The 21,292-nt window shown below is 38.6% G+C and overlaps 1 protein-coding gene across 4 annotated transcripts in view; it reads right to left on the bottom strand.

The window, feature by feature from the left end:
• Nucleotides 1-272: 272 nt before the first annotated feature.
• The window catches only part of ZFP1 (ZFP1 zinc finger protein), a 38,831-nt gene continuing 17,811 nt past the window's right edge, over nt 273-21,292 (bottom strand). Inside the window, exons 1-2 of one of the 4 annotated variants that reach the window (XM_060000693.2) lie at nt 5,107-5,233; nt 273-3,480 (exon numbers count right to left, since the gene is read on the bottom strand). In XM_060000693.2, the coding sequence (XP_059856676.2) occupies nt 2,399-3,480; nt 5,107-5,149 (1,125 nt within the window). In that variant the 5' untranslated portion in view covers nt 5,150-5,233 and the 3' untranslated portion in view covers nt 273-2,398. Of the gene's footprint in view, nt 4,930-5,106; nt 5,234-21,292 lie in introns of those variants that run through there. The other 3 variants (XM_060000697.2, XM_060000698.1, XM_060000699.1) reach the window with 3 other exon arrangements.

Below are 21,292 nucleotides of genomic sequence, written 5' to 3'. Positions count from 1 at the left end.
ACCGTACAGAGTAAGGGAACTGCTTTATGTCATGCTATGTTAACTCAAGTTAGTTAACTGTGTCCACTTAAATGGGTTATGTTGGTATTCCAGAATAAACAAATGTTAGAGACTAAGGAATGCATGAAAAATATTCCATTGAAATTAATGTTAATTATATTTTTGACTTTGGAGAATTCTACCCTCCAGGCCCATAAAATCGTATACAAATACACATAAACACAACATTTTTAGATTTTTATTTTACAAAATTTGGTGTACACACACACACACACACACACACAGAGGCACGCACACACACTTTTTCTCTCCCCCCTCCCCCCATCTGTCTTGGTGGCATTTGCCCCTAAACGCTCTTTCCTATGGAATACTGTCCAGCTGTGGTATATCTTTACCACAGTTTGTTCAATCATTCCCTTACTGATGGTCATTCACATTGTTTCCTTTTTGTCCTTACCAAAAACTACAATATACATTGATAAACACATAGTCTTAGGTCCTGGCACGTTATTTTTTTTCTTAGTGATGGATTCCCAGAAGTGAGTCTGCTGGGTTGAAGAGTACAGTTGGCCCCTGAATAACACAGGGGTTAAAGGCACGGATTTTCAGTGTAGTCAAAAACCCAAGTATAAAGTCAGTCCTCCGTATCCAAGGTTCTGCATCTACAGATTCAACCAACCATGGATTGTGTAGGACTGTAGCATTTACTGAAAACAATCCGTGTATAAGCAGACCTGCGCATATTAAACTGGTGCTGTTCAAGAGCCAACTGCATGTGTGTTCTTAACGTTAGAAGACAGAGTCAATTATTTCCAAGGAGGTTGTCGCAATTTGCATTTCTAACAGCAGTGTAGGAAGTTAACTTCTTCCCTTGCTTCCTTGCCATTACTATAGATAAGATGACAATTTAGAAAGACAAAGACTTACTGGACTACGGATATTCTGATAAATTTGTTCAGAAAAATCATTCACATTCATATACAGTCATAGCACATCAATAATCTTCAAAAACAAAAGAAAAAAAGGCCAGTTACAGTGGCCATTTACAATTCTAATGCATGATTTGTGATGGATAAGGACAGGAACTGGTGAATTTGAAATCAAGCCTAAAATGGAATCTTTGAGTTATGCAAAAATAAGAAATTTTTAAAGGTTAATAATCAATATATGGGGAGATCACTAAAGTCTAATTTATGAAGTGTTTGTGAGCCTTTAAAGCAAAGTTGTAACTTACGCTAAGTCAGGTTCCAAAGGGAAATGCTTTTGGTTGATGATAGTGAAATTCATGGAAGAAATGCCTCCTTTAAAGAGAATTCTGCAAAAATTTATTTCTAAAGTGGACTAAGCACATGGAAAATTTAAAAAGCAATATAAGACATTTATTGACAGTTTCTTAAATTATTTTTCCTCTAAAGTCTCTGAAATGTAACATTTGAACTACATATGCATCCTATTTTTTGCAAGACAATTTATAAAATATTAAGGGAAATAGCGAAACACCCAAAAATACATGTAGTTTCTGGGTTATACAATATTTTGGTAAAAGACATGCATTTGCATTTGTATGTAAATATCCCAGTGGAAAATAACAAGAGCATGATGGGTGTGGCTATGCTTTACACAGCCCATTTATTCCCTGGTGCACACTGAGTGACAGAACCCACATCTGCTGCCTTTCACTCTTCAGTCTCTCTTAATTATCTCACACTTGCATATTTATGTCAATAATACTTCTAGGAAATCTTCAGCAAACCCAGGTTAAAACTTCAACAACATTGTCTTCTGTTGACTGAAGAGGCAGCTCAATAACAATGGTCATACCAACTTATATATGCCAGCAAGGAGGAGGAGAAAACATATGCTACATGCTATGGAAATCTGTTATGTGTTTCATCTGGAATGCAGACAGGATTGTAAAGGTACTGAAAAACACATGTTCAGTATGGAAAATCATGTTTGATGTGTCCTAATTTGATTATCAAGACAAGAATTCCAAACTCTTAGTGTCTGTTAAATTTACATGTGCAGATCTAAAATAGTTTTTTTTGGTGGCATATTCTCACACATAACCACTGAATTCCTAGGGTACTGTCTCTAGCTCCTTTATGCTGCTTGCTGCCCAGAATATTTCATTATTGAATGAATTATTCAAGATTTTAAAAAACTCACTGTAATACAGCCAAGTACGTCTATTTACAATTGGATATATTCTGATATGTATTCTTTAGTTGGGTATCATATACCTAACTATCAGTACAATATTGTTCTTAGGGGACCTCATTTTTACACACTTTGAGTTGACAGATTGTATCTCAGTATGAGTTCCCATGTTCCTTCAGCACCTTTGCAAGGTTTCTCCATATTGGAAGGGTTCTCACAGTACAACCTGGCTGCAGTCTCAGGGTTTATCCCCGGTATGAACCCTCTGATGGACACTGAGTCGGGACTTCCTGCTGAAGGCCTTCCCACATTCAGAACACTCATATGGTTTCTCTCCTGTGTGGATTCGCAAATGTAATCTAAGAGTTGATCTCTGGCTGAATGTTTTGCCGCATTCAGTACATTCATAGGGTTTTTCTCCGGTATGAGTTCTCATATGTATAATGAGTTGTGAGTTCTGGATAAAGGATTTTCCACATTCACTGCACTCATAGCGTTTCTCCCCTGTGTGAATTTTCTGGTGTATAATGAGGTTTGATTTCTTGAAGAAGGTTTTGGCGCATTCATTACACTCATAGGGTCGTTCTCCAGTATGAATTCTCTGGTGTGTAGTAAGTTCAAATTTCTGGGCAAAGGTCTTGCCACATTCACTGCATTCGTAGGGCTTCTTCTCCATATGTGCTCGCTGGTGTACAATGAGGTTTGACTGGTGGGTGAAAGCTTTTCCACATTCAAGACATTCAAAGGGTTTCTCCCCAGTATGGATTCTCTGATGTTTAATGAGGTTTGCCTTATGGGAGAAGGTTTTCTTACACACGTTACATTCATAAGGTTTTTCTCCAGTATGTATTCTCTTATGACTAATAAGGAGTGATTTAAATGAGAATGCCTTGTCACAATAATTACAGATAAAAGGTTGCACCAAATTTCTGATTTTCTGGTGTTTAAAAATGCCTTCTTTATGGCTGAAGGCTTTTCCACTTCTATTATATTCAGAGTATTCCACTCCAGTATGGGTTTTCTCTTGCTTCAGAAAGAGGAGTGCTTTTCCAAATCCATTACAGTCGTCGTCTTTCTTTCTTATATAGCTTCTATCGCTAGTAAGTAAGTCTGAATTATATCTCAAAGTTTTTTCATATAAGTCATATTTATAGGGTACTTGTCTTAAAGAAACAAAGTCTGTGCTAAGATTAAATGTTTTTCCAAAGAGATTATCTCTTTCTTCAATTGGGGTTTGGTTCTTAAAGATTATAAATGGCCTTGCCTGCTCATCTGGGTTTCTGTGGTCCCTCTCCATCTGGTCATCAGCCTTCCATACCTCTAGGAAAGAGCACATGAAATATCTGTCAACCCTTTCACCACAATGTTACGGAATGTGAAGACTCCACAAATGTTCCATTGTAGGGCTACCTCTTTAGTTTGGGACCCAGTCTTCCAGTATAAAAAAGTCCCCAGTTCCAAGTGCTCCTAGCTCTTAAACTCTGAAAGAAAAAGACAAAGCCTGTGGCAAAATGGGCACAAATAGCACTGCCAGATTACAAAACGGCCTTAAAAGTGGGTGAAGGGAAATAAATAAAAACAAATGATGTAAGAAGGCTGGCAATTCCAGAGACAAAGTCTATTTGGTGTCCTCAAGGACACCAGTTGGTACAGACCAAGAAAATAAGGAAATGTTAAGGGAAAAAACCCAGGCAGGTCTAAGTTGAGCAGCCAACACTGAGACTCTGAATTACTGTGGTCGGATGGCCACCTCACCTACATGCTCGAGGCTCCTTCCCCTTTTCTCTCCTTCTTTCATCTGCACCAATAACATCCTAAAGGCAACCTTTCTCACAGGTTTGCAGAGAGAACCCTATGCAGAGCTCCAAATCTCCCAAGTAGGACTTTTCCAAGTGGAAGGCAAAATCCAGAAATTCATAGATTCTGTAGGAAATATAAAACGGATCTAAGATATTTTTGACAGAATTGCTCACTGCTACTGCGGGTTGCACTACTTTTTCTATTGAAGTTGTTGGAGAGAGAAAGTGTTTCCATCACTGTATCCTGTATTTCTCCTTTTCATGTGTTTAATTTCTTCCTCAAACCAATCTTGTCCCTGCTTTTATTTGAAGGAATCTTAAGGATCAAATTTACCCGGCCTCAAGCTATGCTTTAAGAACCTTTACTCTGATCTCTGTATTACTGGTTATTCCTGACTCTTGTGATCCTGCTGCCATTTGCATCACTCTTGTACTGAAAAGTTTGTATTTTCCTTGAGGCTACTAAGCCAATTCCCATGACCTAAAATATAGAAGTCACCATTCTGGCTAAGTGAGAATACTAATGAAAGAGGAACTAATCACTGAACAAAGGTTTAAAACATGTTAGGCAAGAATCAAGGCTTGAGTGTGAGAGGTGAAAAGCTATAGAAATTAAACAGGAAAAACGTTAAGCAGCAAGAGACTGATATCTGGAGGTATGACTCAGGATATGAGGTGCACAAGTCATCTGTTCTCAGCTACCTCTAAAGGTTTAGGGATTTGAAAAATAGATTCCTAAAAAATATTTCAAAGATACCAACCCATTCACAATCTCTAGGATATTACTTCCACTGGCTTCTATCTGATTCTCCTTCCGACCTTCCACATCTTCCCTAGAAAGTTGTGAACTGGAAATTCTAACTCTGGTATCCATAACTCTTCTCACTGATCCAACATGAAAATCTGGTTTGATAATATCAGAGAACTTGATAATGGAACACAGCTCCTAACTGCTTGGACTTCAGAAAGCCTGAAAATAAAGAAGGTAGAACTTCAGAGTCTGCACTCTCTCTCAGCTTAAATACATGAAGCTTGACACCAAAACCATTTAGCAATTCAGAATCTTATAATTTTTGGTAACTGAGAAAGGACCTAAACACTACTAGGCAACATTGAACTGCGAACTACACCTGAAAGCTGTCCTTACCCACTGATAGTAAGTTGCTGTAATTCTCCAGCATCACGTCCATGTAGAGGATCCTCTGGGAGGGGTCCAGTTGCTCCCATTCCTCCTGGGTGAAGTCCACAGTCACATCCGTAAATGACACTGATCCCTGAAATGGCATATTGCTATTCATTCTGAAATGATCAGCATTTGGAGATGCAGGAAGGACATATGAAAACTTACTCTTACCATGTTGTAAAAGAATCATTCATTTAAAAAAACTTACATGTGATACCAACTGTTTTGTCATGTCTCCAAAAAATATTTTTATAAATAGTTAAAGCATTTATTCAGATTCCCCTGTATCTCTGGTGCTGTCATATTAAGCAGGTATTTAAGATTACTAAAACATTGTTTCTCCTCTGAAGATGTACATATGAAGACAGTTACATAAACATTATTATGCAGTATTTAATGTTACCAGTTAGTGATGATGCTCATATAGGTATTATTTTTGTGGTCTCAAACTAGACAATATTAAAGAGTTAATTAAAGCTTTGAATATTTAAAGGCAGAAGATGAAATCTCAATTATAAGATAAAATATCAGGCATAAATAAAGATCACTCTACCATATCCAAGCCATAAAAAGGGTAGAAAAGCAAAAACAAACAAGTGAGACTACATCAAACTAAAAAGCTTTTGCACAGTAAAGGAAACAATCAACACAGTGAAAAGGCAAAACCTACCAAATGGGAGAAAATATTTGCAAATCATGTATCTGCTAAGGGGTTAATATATAGCAAAGAAAAAAATAAAACCCAATCCAATTAAAAAATGGGCAGAGGAGGGCCTTCCCTGGTAGCGCAGTGGTTGAGAGTCCGCCTGCCGATGCAGGGGACAGGGGATCGTGCCCCGGGCCGGGAAGATCCCACATGCTGTAGAGTGGCTGGGCCCGTGAGCCATGGCCGAGCCTGCGTGTCCGGAGCCTGTGCTCCGTAACAGGAGAGGCCACAGCAGTGAGAGGCCCGCGTACTGCAAAAAAAAAAAAAAACAAAAAGGCAGAGGAGATAAATAGACGTTTTTCCCAAGAAGACATACAAATGACCAACTGGTACAGGAGGTGTTCAAAATCACTAATTACCAGGGAAATACAAATCAAAACCACAGTGAAATAATATCACCACACCTGTAAAAAAGGCTATTATAAAAAAAGACATTTACAACTATTTACACTTACAACTATTATCACTTATATTGTACTAGGTACTTTAAGTAATCTAGAGATAATTTAAAGTATAAGGGAGGATGTATATGGGTTATATGCAAATACTATGCCTTTTATGTAAGGGACTTGAGTATCTGCATATTTTGGTATCCATGGGGGGCCCCGGAACCAACGCCCCTAGGATACTGAAGGATGACTATCCCCATGTTCATTTCAGCATTATTTACAAAAGTCACATACGGAAACAACCTAAGTATCCACGGATGGAATATTCAGCCATAAAAAAGAAGGGAGTCTTGCTATTTGCAACAACATGGATGGACCTTGAGGGAATTATGCTATATGAAATAAGTCAGACGGAGAAAGACAAAAACCGTATGATCTCAATTCTATGTAGAATCTAAAAGCAAGAAAAACAAGCACATAGATACAGAGAACAGATTGGTGGTTGCCAGAGGCTGGAGAGTGGAGGTAGGAGAAATGCATGAAAGGGGCCATAAGGTACAAACTTATAGTTACAAAGTAAGTCATGTAATGTACAGTATGAGGACTGTAGTTAATAATACTGTATTGCAGATTTGAAAGTTGCTAACAGATCTTGAAAGTTCTTATCATAAAAAAAATTATAACTGGTGATGATAGATGTTAACTAGACTTATTGTGGTGATCACTTCACAGTACACACAAATATCAAATAATGTACAACTGAAACTAAAAATGTTATGTCAATTATACCTCAATAAAAAATAATTAAAAGTTAAGTCTATTACTTTCAATAAAAAAATATCCACAGCAGCAGTTTACATAAGAGCCCTAAACTGGAAAAACAAACATTCATCAATAGATTAATTTGTCGTGGTACATTAAAACCATCAGTACTATAAAGCAATGAAAAGGAACTAATTCCAGCTACAGAGGGAAGATTTCACACGGGTTTCAAGAATGCTGGCTAACTTTTATTTCTTGGTCTGAATGTATATATGACACTTTTCACTACAGTAAACAATCCGTGTGGAACAAAAGACATGCTGAAGCATATAAACATGAAGAGTCATGAGCTAGAAAACCAAGACTGTAATGAAAACCAAGAAGAGTTATAAGGAAAAAAATTGAAGACCATTTGATAACTTTCAAAAATCATCTACATTCACTTGGCCACAGGGTAAGTATAATAAGAACTTTTGCATCGCTGCCAGACCAACAAGGGTTAATAAACCTGTGGCACACCATTTTGGCTCAAGTTACAATGATTTAGAAATGACTCTACCATCAAATATGAAAATATTTCGTATTTTTTCTCACAATGCTGTTTTCCATACTCTATACAAACAAAAAACCTCCAAAAATTAGAGATAAAACACAATTCTGATAGTATAGGACTAAAAGGGATGTCAAACATGACCGTCCTCAAAGAATTACTTTTGTCAATGACAGATGCAGTTTTGATGTGGAATCAATTTGGTGTTCGGAGCACAAATCCTATGGCCACGAGTAGAGGTGTGTTTAGTGTATTTGACACCCAGAGCAGACCTCAACACTTCAAACTGTTAAACGTCTAAAATCTTCACCTACGAATTTACTTCTGAGTACAAGAATCCTCTTTAACCTATTCACATTCCCTGTCTACTGAATCCATGTAACTGTCCTCTTCAGTTATGACCTCCAGTTCCTTAACCACTCCTTTTCCCAAATACCTCCAAAATCTACATTACGCTTGTCACCATCTTTAAAATACATGCCCCAGTGACTTTCCACCATCTCCCACTCATAACTCGTAGCCTCAGGAAAAGTCACAGAAAGTAAGAAAAAAATGAGATAAAGGTCTGAGCACTACAAATGACCTAGTTATATTGCACAAATTTTCAGGTAACCCAATAGTATTATTTTATGACATCTTATAGGACTCTTTAGCCACATGGCATGGGAGCAGAGAATGCCAGCGGTGGGTCATCTATGCCTGAGATCAATGATATTGAGGTCAACAATCATGGAGTCAAGATTTTCCCAGTAGTAAATATTTATTCCCACTTCCAGATCACTTCTGAAATTATAGCTTTAAAAATAGGAACACTAGGAAATTTCCCAGGGACTAAATTAAGTACTAAGGACACAAGATCCAAGACCACTCTTCACCCTTGTAGGCAAGCTATAGAACTCCTCAAGTCTTATCTTTGCTTCCTCTTTCCACTGCCACCCCAGCTATTACAAAAGCTTCCTAACTCTTATTTCCTGTCTCCTCTCATTCTCATCTACTCCACATTATAAAGCTAACGTGATTTTTCTAAAGTATAGCTCTACTCATACAATTACCTTGATTAGAAACATCATCCATTATGTCTTGAAATAAACTATGACTGCCTAGCATTCAACACCATTCAAATTCCTCTTCCATCCCTCTCTCCCCTGACTCCCCTCTCTATGCACAGATTCTCCCACTTAGGACACATCACAGATCACTTAGATGTGATCTTCCATAATTTGAGTCCCTACTCTCTTTTAAACCTGGAGTACTTTATTTGTATGTCTCTTGTGGCATATATTTCACTCTGCTTTCTTTTTTCTTTCCTTTTTTAAAAAATGTGCCCTATTTCTTTTACTCTCCCCATTAGATGTTACGATTTTTTAGACCAGAAATTGTATCTCTGTATTTCTGTTAGCACAAAATACATGAGTACAAGTTAGGGACTCAAATAAAATAAAATAAAACAAAAAGAATTCTAATTGGGGACTTCCCTGTTGGCGCAGTGGTTAAGAATCCACCTGCCAGTGCAGGGGACACGGGTTCGAGCCTTGGTCCGGGAAGATCCCACATGCTGTGGAGCAACTAAGCCTGAGTACCATAACTACTGAGCCTGTGCTCTAGAGCCTGTGAGCCACAAATACTGAGCCCGCGTGTCACAACTACTGAAGCCCACGTGTCACAACTACTGAAGCCCGCGTGCCTAGAGCCTGTGCTCTGCAACAAGAGAAGCCACCGCAATGAGAAGCCTGCATACCACAACAAAGAGCAGCCCCCGCTCACCGCAACTAGAGAAAGCCTGCGTGTAGCAACAAAGACCCAACACAGCCAAAAATAAATAAATAAACTTATAAAAAACAAAAAACAATGCTAACTGAATGGTGCTCAGTATTCAAATTTTTCTCCCACTATTTTCTTGCTTCCTGAAGAGCCACGCCACACAATTCCTATAGCAATATCCTAAGTAGCTAGCTAAAATAATATAGCATCTGAACTGTACTCAGATTATACAAAAAAATTTGGTAATATCTGGTAAATCCTAAAATGTGGCTTATTTTCCTGAGATGTCATGCATGCCCTAGTATGCTTGTCTCTTCATTAAAAATGCTTTTTATTGTTTGTAATCTACATTACAAACAATAATAACAATTGGGAATACAATTGATTCCCAGATCAATTCTGGCTGAACTTGTTCTTGACAATTTATTTGCATTTTGGTATTGGTCTTATTAGTGGTAATTTAGCTCTTCAGCATCCAGGATATGGTCACTCTATTCATAGAGTAAGTATAAGTAAAATCATCACTACATTGTCAGTACAATGTAAGTAGAGACACAATGTGACTCATCATCACAGAGGCATAAGTCATGGGCTAAATAACCTTTCACAAAAGAAAGGAACAGCACAGCCATAAAACTGAGTAGAAAAAAAAAATCTTGGAAGATATATATAATTGGATTTAACAGCAGGTTAGATTCAACTGAAGAGATGATTAGTAAACCTGATGATAGATCAGTGAGAAATATCCAGACTGAAATAGAAAAAGAACAAAGGATGGAAAACACATCAAAATGCCTAAGAGATACGTGGCACAAAGTAAAGGTCTAATATACTTGCAACTGGAGCCCCAGTAAGAGAAGCAAGATGCAACAGAAACATATTTGAAGAGATAATGGCTGAGAATTTTCTGGAAGAGCTCACATCAGACTATAGAATACCTCTAACCCCAGGAATAAATATAAAGCAAACCACATTTAGGCACATCATAAAAAAACTATCTCAGAAGAAAAAAAATACATTGTTTTCTGTTGTTTCAATACAAACACTGGAAGCCAGAAATTAACAGAATACCCTCAAAGCACTCATAATACTAGAATGTGAGTTGGCAAATATTTTCTATACAGGGCCAATTAGTAAATATTTTAGGTTTTGTAGACAGTATGTAGCCTCAACTACAACTAATCAAGTTGGCTGTTTTACCACGAAAGTAGGCAGACAATATGTAAACAAATGGACATGGCTGTGTTCCAATAAAACTTGATCTAGCGACACTGAGATTTGAAAACATTTCATAAAAGATTAAGACCTTCAGAGAAGTTTAAAAACAACAACAAAAACCACAACATACTTTTTACAAGAGACAAACTTAAATAACACAAAGCTTGAAAATAAAAGGCATTGTAACGGCTAGCCCAGGAACATCACTAATTAGTTAAAACAAAATTCTAAAAATATGTATATACCATGATCCTCAAATTCTACTTAATGAATATAAAAATATCAGAAAAGAGAACTGGCTACCTCTAAAGTGAGGAGACTGGCTTTAATAGTCAAAAAGATTTTAGCATTGAGTGAGGTGACCTAATACCAGCAGTGACAGCACGCTGGGAGGGCAGAACCATGATATAGTGAGAGAGAGTAAGAGACAGAATTCATGTATGAATTGTGTAACAAACAGGAAAAAACATATTATGTGTGGAGGCAAATAAGCCAAGATGATAAATATTGACTACTGGATGGTGTAACTGGTTGATAGTTATTAGAATGAACTGTATTGCAAGTGATGACATTCAACTATTTGGACATACAAAAATGGCAATTTCATATAGCTCAACCTAATATGCTTTTATCTGTATTTCTGTGCATTTTCATACTTAACAGAATCAAACCAAACACAGGTAAGTGACAAACTTCCTTGGAGCTCAACCCAAAGAAAATGGTAAGAAAAAATAAAAAATAGTAAAAAGAAAGAAAAATAAAAATATTTTATGAATTACTAGGCAAACAGGAAGAGAAATCAGAAAAATTTAGAACCCTGGGAAAAAGGAGAAAAGCCTATAAGTTTCAGGAGAGAACTGAACAGGTCACATTCTGATAAATAGACAGGACTTTGTACTTGTTGAAATATAACACCAAAAAGCAATGACTTCAAAATTCTGAAAGAAGAAAACAACAAAAGCTGGGCAAATAAATAAAACAGTTTGCAGGTACTGGAAAGCAACCATTGCAGGGCTACAATTATTGAAAAGATGGGTGAGCATGAAGGGAACTAAACATTCACACCAATGATAAAAGTGCTGAAAGGCAAAAATGATCAATCTTGAGTTTTATATCCAGCAAAATGTCCCTAAAGATATTTTCTAGACTATGGCACAGAGAAATAGAAATCAAACAGAAAGTGATAGTATTGCTACATGGAATAAATAAAAATTGGATTTGGGTCTGCAAAACAACTGGGATTTGGGGGCAGAGTAATGGAGATAGGAAGCCATAGAGAAGGGGCTCTAAAATTCTGCATAAAAATTCACCTCAGGGCTTCCCTGGTGGTGCAGTGGTTGAGAGTCCGCCTGCCGATGCAGGGGATACGGGTTCGTGCCCCGGTCCAGGAAGATCCCACATGCCACAGAGCGGCTGGGCCCGTGAGCCATGGCCGCAGAGCCTGCGCATCCGGAGCCTGTGCTCTGCAACGGAAGAGGCCACAACAATGAGAGGCCCGCGTACCGCAAAAGAAAAAAAAAAAATTCACCTCAGATCTTTGGCTGGCTCCTAACATGTGCAGGTGGAAGGCAAGCCTCCAGGAGAACTAGCAGAGTATAGCAGTTTTGTTCCACCAGATAGTTAAGTTATTGGCAGAATAAAACTTTACATTCTTTAGAGGGAATTATGCACCATACAACATGTCCAACACACAAAAATTACTAGACATGCAAAAAAATCAAAAAGCAATTAAAAGACAAAAAACCAAGAAATAGTCCAAAACAGACATAGCGATAATTCATGTATTAGAGTTAGCATACAAAGAGTTCAGATTAACTGTACAGTAATATGTTAAAAATATAGAAAAAAAGATAAACAATGCAGTGAAAATATGGAAATATTTCAACAAAAAACTGGAATCTACAAAAAGAAAGCAAATGGACATTGTTGAACTGCAAAATGTAGTTTTTAACTGAAATTAAAAACTCATTGTATAGTCCTAAGAGTAGACTAGACCCAGCAGAAGATAAGAATTGTGAATTTGAAGACAGGTAAATAGAAGATATTCAAACTGAAGCAGAAGAGAAAAAAATGGGGGGAAAGACAAAGCATTAACAAGATGTGAAGCATGGCCATAAAAGTCTAATGCACCATTCCTTAAAATGCTAAAAGGAAAAACAAAAAAGGATAATGTGTAGTCCCAGAAGAAGAGGAGAAAAGAATGGGACAGAAACAATATTTGAAGAAATAATAGCTGAGAATATTCCAAATTTGATAAAAGGCAATGACCACAAACCTAAGAAACTCAGTAAAGCCCAAGCAGAATAAATACAGAGAAAATTATACCTAAATACATCACATTCAAACTGCTGAGTGTCAGAGAAAGAATATCTTAAAAGAAGCCAGAGGGGGACTTCCCTGGCAGTCCAGTGGTTAAGACTCTGTGCTTCCACTGCAGGGGGGTACAGGTTCGATCTCTGGCCAGAGAACTAACATCCTGCATGCTGCACAGTGTGGCCAAAAGAAAGAAGAAAAAAAAGATGCACTTCCTTTAGGGAAGAACAATAAAAATGAAGAATTATTTCTTAATGGAAACCACACATGTGAGACAGAAATGGAATTCATGTTTAAAGTACTGAAACAAAAATTAACCCTAGAATTCTATGCCCAGGGAAAATACTTTTTTCAAAATAAAGGCATACACAGATAAACAAAAGCTTTAAGAATTCACTGCAGTATACTGATTTCTGCTCTTGGATTGTAGTGAGATGGTATAATCCTAATTTGAGGTGATTACTACAGTATAGAAACTGTAATCCCTAGAGAAACCATTTTCTTAAAAAAAGAAACACACAAAGGAAAAAAGACACATATAGCACAGATGAAAAACAAACAGCAAGATGACAGACTTAAATCCAACTGTATAATGAACTTAATTACAGACAAAATAATAAGTCAATTAAAAGACGGTCAGGCTGGATAAAAACTATGACCCAACTATATGTTACTTAGAGGTAAGAAACACACTATAAATATAAGAACACAAATAGGTTGAAGCAAAAAAAATGGAAAAGATATACCATGAAAATGCTAATCATAAAAAGGTAGATATACAGCCTGTGACTCTAGAGGCAGGGATGCCTGGACAAGATGGTGGAGTAGAAGGACCTGACCTCACCTCCTTTCACGGAAACACCAAAATCACAACTAACTGCTGAACAACCACTGACAAAAAAGGACTGGAACCTACCAAAAAAGATATTCTACTTCCAAAGACAAAGAAGAAGCTGCAACAAGATAGTGGGGGGGGTGCATTTCTGATACAATCAAATCCCATAGCTGCCAGGTGGGCGACCCACAAATTGGAAAATATATTCACAAAGACTCTCCCACAGGAGTGAGAGTTCTGAGTCCCATGACAGGGTCCCCGGTCTGGGGGTCTGGATTGGGAGGAGGAGCCCTGAGAGCATCTGGCTTTGAAGGCCAGTGGGGCTTGATTGCTGGAAATCCACAGGACTGGGGGAAACAGAAATATCACTCTTGGAGGGCACACACAAGGTTTCGTGTGCACACCAGGACCTGGGGAAAAAGCAGTGACTTCATAAGAGCCTCAGAGACCTACTTGCTGGTCTTGGAGAGTCTCCTGGGGAGGTGGGGGGCAGCTGTGACTCACTGCAAGGACAAGGACACTGGTGGTGGAGAAACTGAGGAGTATTCATTGGCGTGAGCTGTCTTGGAGGCCAACATTTTGACACCAAGACCTGGCCCCACCAGATAGCCCAAAGGCTCCAGTGCTGGGACACCACAGGACAACCAACCAACAGGGTGGGAACACAGCCCCATCCATCAGCAGTCAGGCTACTTAAAGTCTTCTAAACCCACAGCTGCCTATAGACATGCCCCTTGACATGGCCCTGCCCACCAGATAGATAAGACCCAGCCCCACCCACCAGTGGGAAGGCACCAGACCCTCCCAACAGGAAGCCTGCACAAGCCTCTTAGACCAGCCTCATCCACCAGGGGGCAGACATCAGAAACAACAGGAGCTACAATCCTGCAGGCTGTGCAATGCAAAAATAGAAAGTTAAAGAAAAGATGGCAGAGAAATATGTTCCAGAAGAAGGAACAAGATAAAAAAGAACAACTAAGTGAAGTGGAGACAGGCAATCTACCTGAAAAAGAATTCAGGGTAATGACAGTAAAGATGATCCAAGATATGGGAAAGAGAATTGAGACACAGACTGAGAAGATACAAGAAATGCTTAACAAAAAGCTAGAAAATTTAAAAAACAGAGATGAACAATACAATAAGAGAAATGAAAAACACACTAGAAGGAATCAATAGCAGAATAAATGAGGCAGAAGAACAGATAAGTAACCTGGAAGAGAGAATGGTGGAAATCACTGTCATGGAACACAATAAAGAAAAAAATGAAAAAAAACAACAGTTTAAGACACATCTAGGGACAACATTAAATGCACCAACATTCACATTATAGGGGTTCCAGAAGGAGAGGAGAGAAAGGGCCTAGAAAGTATTTGAAATAATAGCTGAAAACTTCCCTTACATGGGAGAGGAAGCATTCACCCAAGTCTAGGAAGCACAGAGAGTCCCAGGCAGGATAAACCCAAGGAGGAACATGCCAAGACACATACTAATCAAACTGGCAAAAATTGAAGGCAAAGAGAAAATATTAAAAGCAACAAGGGAAAAGTAACAAATTACATACAAGGGAATCCCCATAAAGTTATCAGCTGATTTTCCAGCTGAAACTCTGCAGCCCAGAAGGGAGTGGCATGATACATTTAAAGTGATGAAAGGGAAAAACCTAGAACCAGAAATACTATACCCAGTAAGGATCTCATTCAGATTCAATGGAGAAATTGAAAGCTTTACAGTAGGCAAAAGCTAAGAGAATTCAGCACCACCAAAAGGTCTTCACAACAAATGCTAAAGGAACTTCTCTAGGCGGGAAAGAAAAACCCACACCTAGAAACCAGAAAATTACAAATGGCAAAGCTCACCAGTAAAGGCAAACATAAAGGCAGGAAATCATCCACACAAAAATATGCTATCAAAACCAGCAACAGTTAGAAGAGAAGTACAAATGTAGCGTATTGGGAATATACTTGAAATTAAAAGACCAGCAACTTAAAAACAATTTTGTATACATATAGACTGATACATCAAAATCTTTTGTACCCACAAACCAAAAATCTACAATAGATGTACACACAAAAAAGAATCCAAACACAACACTAAAAATAGTCACCAAATCACAAGAGAAGAGCACAAAAGAGGAAGAGAAAAAAGACCTAAGAAAACAACCCCAAAACAACAAAAAAGGCAATAAGGACATACATATCAGTAATTATCTTAAATTTAAATGAATTAAACGCTCCAACCAAAAGACACAGACTGGCTGAATAGCTACAAAAACAAGACATGTATATATGCTGTCTACAAGAGACCCACTTCAGATGTAGGGACACATACAGACTATAAGTGAGGGGATGCAAAAAAGTATTCCATGCAAATGGAAATCAAAAGAAAGCTGGAGTAGCAATACTTATATCAGACAAACTAGACTTTAAAATAAAGAATGTTACAAGAGACAAAGAAGGACGTACATAATGATCAAGAGATCAATCCAAAAAGAAGATATAACAATTGCAAACACATATGCATCCAACCTAGAAGCACCTCAATATATACAGCAAATTACTAACAGCCATAAAAGGAGAAATCAACAGTAACACAGTAATAGTGAAGGACTTGAACACCCCACTTACATCAATGGACAGATCATCTAGACAAAATCCATAAGGAAACACAGACCTTAAATGACACATTAGACCACATGGACTTATTGATATTTATAGAGCATTCCATCCAAAAGTAGCAGAATACACTTTCTTCTCAAGTGCACATGGAACATTCTCCAGGACAGATCACATGCTGGAGGCAAAGCGAGCCTCAGTAAATTTAAGAAAATTGAAATCATATCAAACATCTTTTCTGAACACAACACTATAAGATTAGAAATCAACTAAAAGAAAAAAACTGTAAAAAACACAAACACGTGGAGGCTAAACAATATGCTACTAAACAACAAATGGATCACTGAAGAAATCAAAGAGGAAATCAAGAAAAACCCAGAGACAAATTAAGACAAAAGCATGACAATCCAAAACCTAAGGGACAAAACAAAAGCAGTTTTAAGAAGGAAGTTTATAGCAAAGCATTCTCACCTCAAGAAACAAGAGAAATCTCACAAAAACAACCTAACCTTACACCTAAAGAAACTAGAGAAAAAAACAACAAACAAAACACAGAATTAGCAGAAGGAAAGAAATCATAAAGATCAAAGCAAAATAAATGCAATAGAGACAAAGAAAATTAAAGAAAAGATCAATGAAACTAAAAGCTGTTTCTCTGAAAAGGTAAACAAAATTGATAAACCTTTAGCCAGATTCATCAAGAAAAAAAAGGGAGAGTGCTCAAATCAATAAAATTAGAAATGAAAAAGTTACAACAGACACCACAAAAATACAAAGGCTCATAAGAGACTATTGCAAGCAACTATACACCAATAAAATGGACAACCTAGAAGAAATGGACAAACTCTTAGAAAGGTACAACCTTCAAGACTGAACCAGGAAGAAATACAAAACATGAACAGACCAATCACAAGTACTGAAATTGAAACTGTGATTTAAAAAATTCCAATAAACAAAAGTTCAGAACCAGATGGTTGCACAGGCAAATTCTATCAAACATTAAGAATTAACATCTATCCTTCTGAAACTCTTCCAAAAAATTGCAGAGGAAGGAACACTCCCAAGCTCATTCTACAAGGCCACCATCACCCTGATACCAAAACCAGACAAAGATACCACAAAAAAAAGAAAACTACAGGCCAGTATCACTCATGAACATAGATGCAAAAATTCAACAAAACAGTAGCAAACCAAATCCAACAATACATTAAAAGGATCATGATCAAGTGGGATTTATCCCAGGGATGCAAGGATTTTTCAATATCTGCAAACCACTGAATTAACAACCTGAAGAATATGCCACATTAACAACTTGAAGAATAAAAACCACATTATCTCAATAGATGCAGAAAAAGGGACTTCCCTGGTGGTCTAGAGGTTCCCTGGTGGTCTAGAGGTTAAGACTTTGCCTTCCGATGCAGGGGGTGCAGGTTCAATCCCTGGCTGGGGAGCTAAGATCCTACATGCTTTGTGGCCACAAAACAAACAAAAAACATAAAAAACAGAAGCAATATTGTAACAAATTCAATGAAGACTTCAAAAATGGTCCACATTAAAAAAAAACAAACAAAAAACAAACTGAAAAAAAAAAATAGATGCAGAAAAAGCTTCTGACAAAGTTCAACACCCATTTATGATAAAAATCTCTCCAGAAAATGGGCATAGAGGGAACCTACCTCAACATAATAAAGGCCATATACGACACACCCACAGCTAACATCATTCTCAATGGTGAAAAACTGAAAGCATTTCTTCTAAGATCAGGAACAAGACAAGGATGTCCACTTTCGCCACTATTATTCAACATAGTTTTGGAAGTCCTAGTCCCAGAAATAGGAGAATAAAAAGAAATAAAAGGAATCCACATTGGAAAACAAGAAGTAAAACTGTCACTGTTTGCAGATGACATTATACTATACTTAGAAAATCCTAAAAATGCTACTGGAAAACTACCAGAGCTCATCAATGAATCTGGTAAAGTTGCAGGATACAAAATTGATACACAGAAATCTATTGCATTCCTATACACTAAAAACGAAAGATCACAAAGAGAAATTAAGGAAACAATTCCATTTACCATCTCATCAAAAAGAATAAAATACCTAGGAATAAACCTACCTAAGGAGGCAAAAGACCTGTATTGAGAAAACTGTAAGAAAGGAATCAAAGATGACACATATGGAGAGATATACCATGGTCTTGGAGTGGAAGAATCAGTACTGTCAAAATGACCATACTACCTAAAGCAATCTACAGATTCAACACAATCCTTATCAAATGACTAATGGCAGTTTTTCATAGAAGTAGGAAAAAATTTTTTTAAATTTGTATGGAAACACAAAAAGACCCAGAATAGGGCTTCTCTGGTGGCGCAGTGGTTGAGAGTCCGCCTGCCGAGGCAGGGGACACAGCTTTGTGCCCCGGTCTGGGAAGATCCCACATGCCGCGGAACGGCTGGGCCTGTGAGCCATGGCCACTAAGCCTGCGCCTCCGGAGCCTGTACTCCACAATGGGAGAGGCCACAACAGTGAGAGGCCCATGTACCACCAAAAAAAAAAAAAAGACCCAGAATATCCAAAACAATCCGGAGAAAGGAAAACAGAGCTGGAGGAATCAGGCTGCCTGACTTCAGACTATGCTACAAAGCTACAGTAATCAAACCAGTATGGTACTGGTACAAAAACAGAAATATAGATCAGTGCAACAGGATACAAAACCCAGAGATAAACCCATGCACCTATGGTCAATTAATCTATGACAAAGGAGGCAAAAACATATAAAGGAGAAAAGACAGTCTCTTCAATAAATGGTGCTGGGAAAACTGGACAGCTACATGTAAAAGAATGACATTAGAACATTCTCTAACACCATACACAAAAACAAACTCAAAACGGATTGAAGAGCTAAATGTGAGGTCAGATACCATAAAACTCTTGGAGGAAAACAGGCAGAACACTCTGATATAAATGGCAGCAGTATCTTTTTTGATCCACCACCTAGAGGAATGAAAATAAAACAACAATAAACAAATGGGACCTAATTAAAGTTAAAAGCTTTTGCACATCAAAGGAAACCATAAACAAAAAGGCAACCCACAGAATGGGAGAAAATATTTGCAAACAAAGCAACCAACAAGGGATTAATCTCCAAAATATACGAACAGCTCATGCAGCTCAAGAGCAAAACAACAACCCAATCAAAGAATGGGCAGAAGAGCTAAATAGAGATTTTTCCAAAGAAGACATATAAAATGCCAAAAAGCACATGAAAAAATGCTCAACATTGCTAATTATTAAAGAAATGCAAATCAAATCTACAACAAAGTATCACCTCAGAACAGTGAGAATGGCCATCAACAAAAAGTCTACAAACAACAAATGCTGGAGAGTATGTGGAGAAAAGAGAACCCTCCTACACTGCTGGTGGGAATTTTAAATTGGTACTGCCACTATGGAGAACAGCACAGAGGTTCCTTAAAAAACTAAAAATAGAGCTACCACATGACCCAGCAATCCCACTCCTTGGCATATATCCAAAGAAAAGCATACTTCAAAAAGATACATGCATCCCAATGTTCACTGCAGCACTATTTACAATGGCCAAGACATGGAAGCAACCTAAGTATCCATCAACAAAGGAACTGATAAAGAAGACGTGGTACACACACACACACACACACACACACACACACAGGAATATTACTCAGCCATAAAAAATAATGAAATAATGCCATTTGAAGCAACATAGATGGATCCAGAGATTATCATACTAAGTGAAGTAAGTCAGAGAAAGAAAAATATATATCACACATGTAAAATCTAAAAAAATGACACAAATGAACTTATTTACAAAACAGAAAGACTCACAGACTTAGCAAACAAATTTATGGTTACCAAAGTGGAAAGGTGGGAAGAGGGATAAATTAGGAGGTTGGGATTAACATATACACACTACTCTATAACAGGGGGGCGGAGTCAAGATGGCAGTGTGGGAAGACGCAGAGTTCACATCTCCCCACAACTAGGGCACCTGCCAAACACTGGTGGGGGACCTTGACGCCCAAGGAGACAGGAGGAACGCCCAAGCAAACCGGTAGGACGTGGGGGGACTGAGGGGGGAGGAGAAGTGGAGGCCAGACAGGACCATCACCCTGAGGGGTGGCTGAGAGTGGGAGAGGGGTTCCCGTGCCTGGAAGGACCCTTGGGGGCTCAGAGCAGGGGGGAGTGCGCCCACCATTTCCCCCACCCAATCGGCTGGGGAAGTCTGCCTGGATCTCGGGCCAGGTCCTATGCCCTCAGAGGCCCCCTCTGGGCCACACTGGTCCTAGGGGCAAGGAGGCAGGCCGGGGGAGAACAGGAGAAGCAGGAAGGAGGGGCCCTCCAGGACCAGAGGAGCGGGAGAGGAGCGGAAGGCATTGGCCCCACCCGCTCTGGCCCGGGAAGCCTGCTGAGCTCCCATGCCGGGTCCCCCACCCTCCAAAGCCTCCTCCAGGCCACGTGGGTCGTGGGGGCATAGAAAGTAAGCTGGGGGAGAACAGGAGGTCGGGGGGAGAATTCAGGTGGGAGAGGCCCTCCAGGAACAGAGGAGCAGGAGAAGAGTGGAAAGTGTGGACCCGCCCACTCAGGCCCAGGAAGCCTGCTGGGCTCCCAGGTGGGGTCCCCCACTCTCTGAGACAAGAGGCATGCCTTGGCCCCTTCTGTTCCGCTGAGCTTCAGCTCCACCCCCCTACACTGCCCAGGGCCTTTTCCAGCCCTGTAGGTCCTAACCATAGGCCCCGCCTACCACACAAACCCCGCCCCTGCTTAGGCCCCACCCTCCACAGCCAAGGCCTTTTCCACTTTTTTTTTCCTTCTCTTTTTTACTATTGTGGTTCTGTTTTACCTTCCTGTTGTTGTTTCATCTATATTTTTATTTTTATATTCTTTCTAACATATCTATTAGTTTCCTAGTCTAAATTTATTTTTTAAACTCTTTGTTATTGGTTTTTTCTTTTTTCCACCATGC

This window comes from Delphinus delphis, chromosome 20, assembly GCF_949987515.2.
Source record: "Delphinus delphis chromosome 20, mDelDel1.2, whole genome shotgun sequence".
NCBI classification, from domain to species: Eukaryota; Metazoa; Chordata; class Mammalia; order Artiodactyla; family Delphinidae; genus Delphinus; species Delphinus delphis.
Note: the sequence above shows the minus strand (reverse complement) of the source record. Positions and strands in the feature narration are given on the sequence as shown.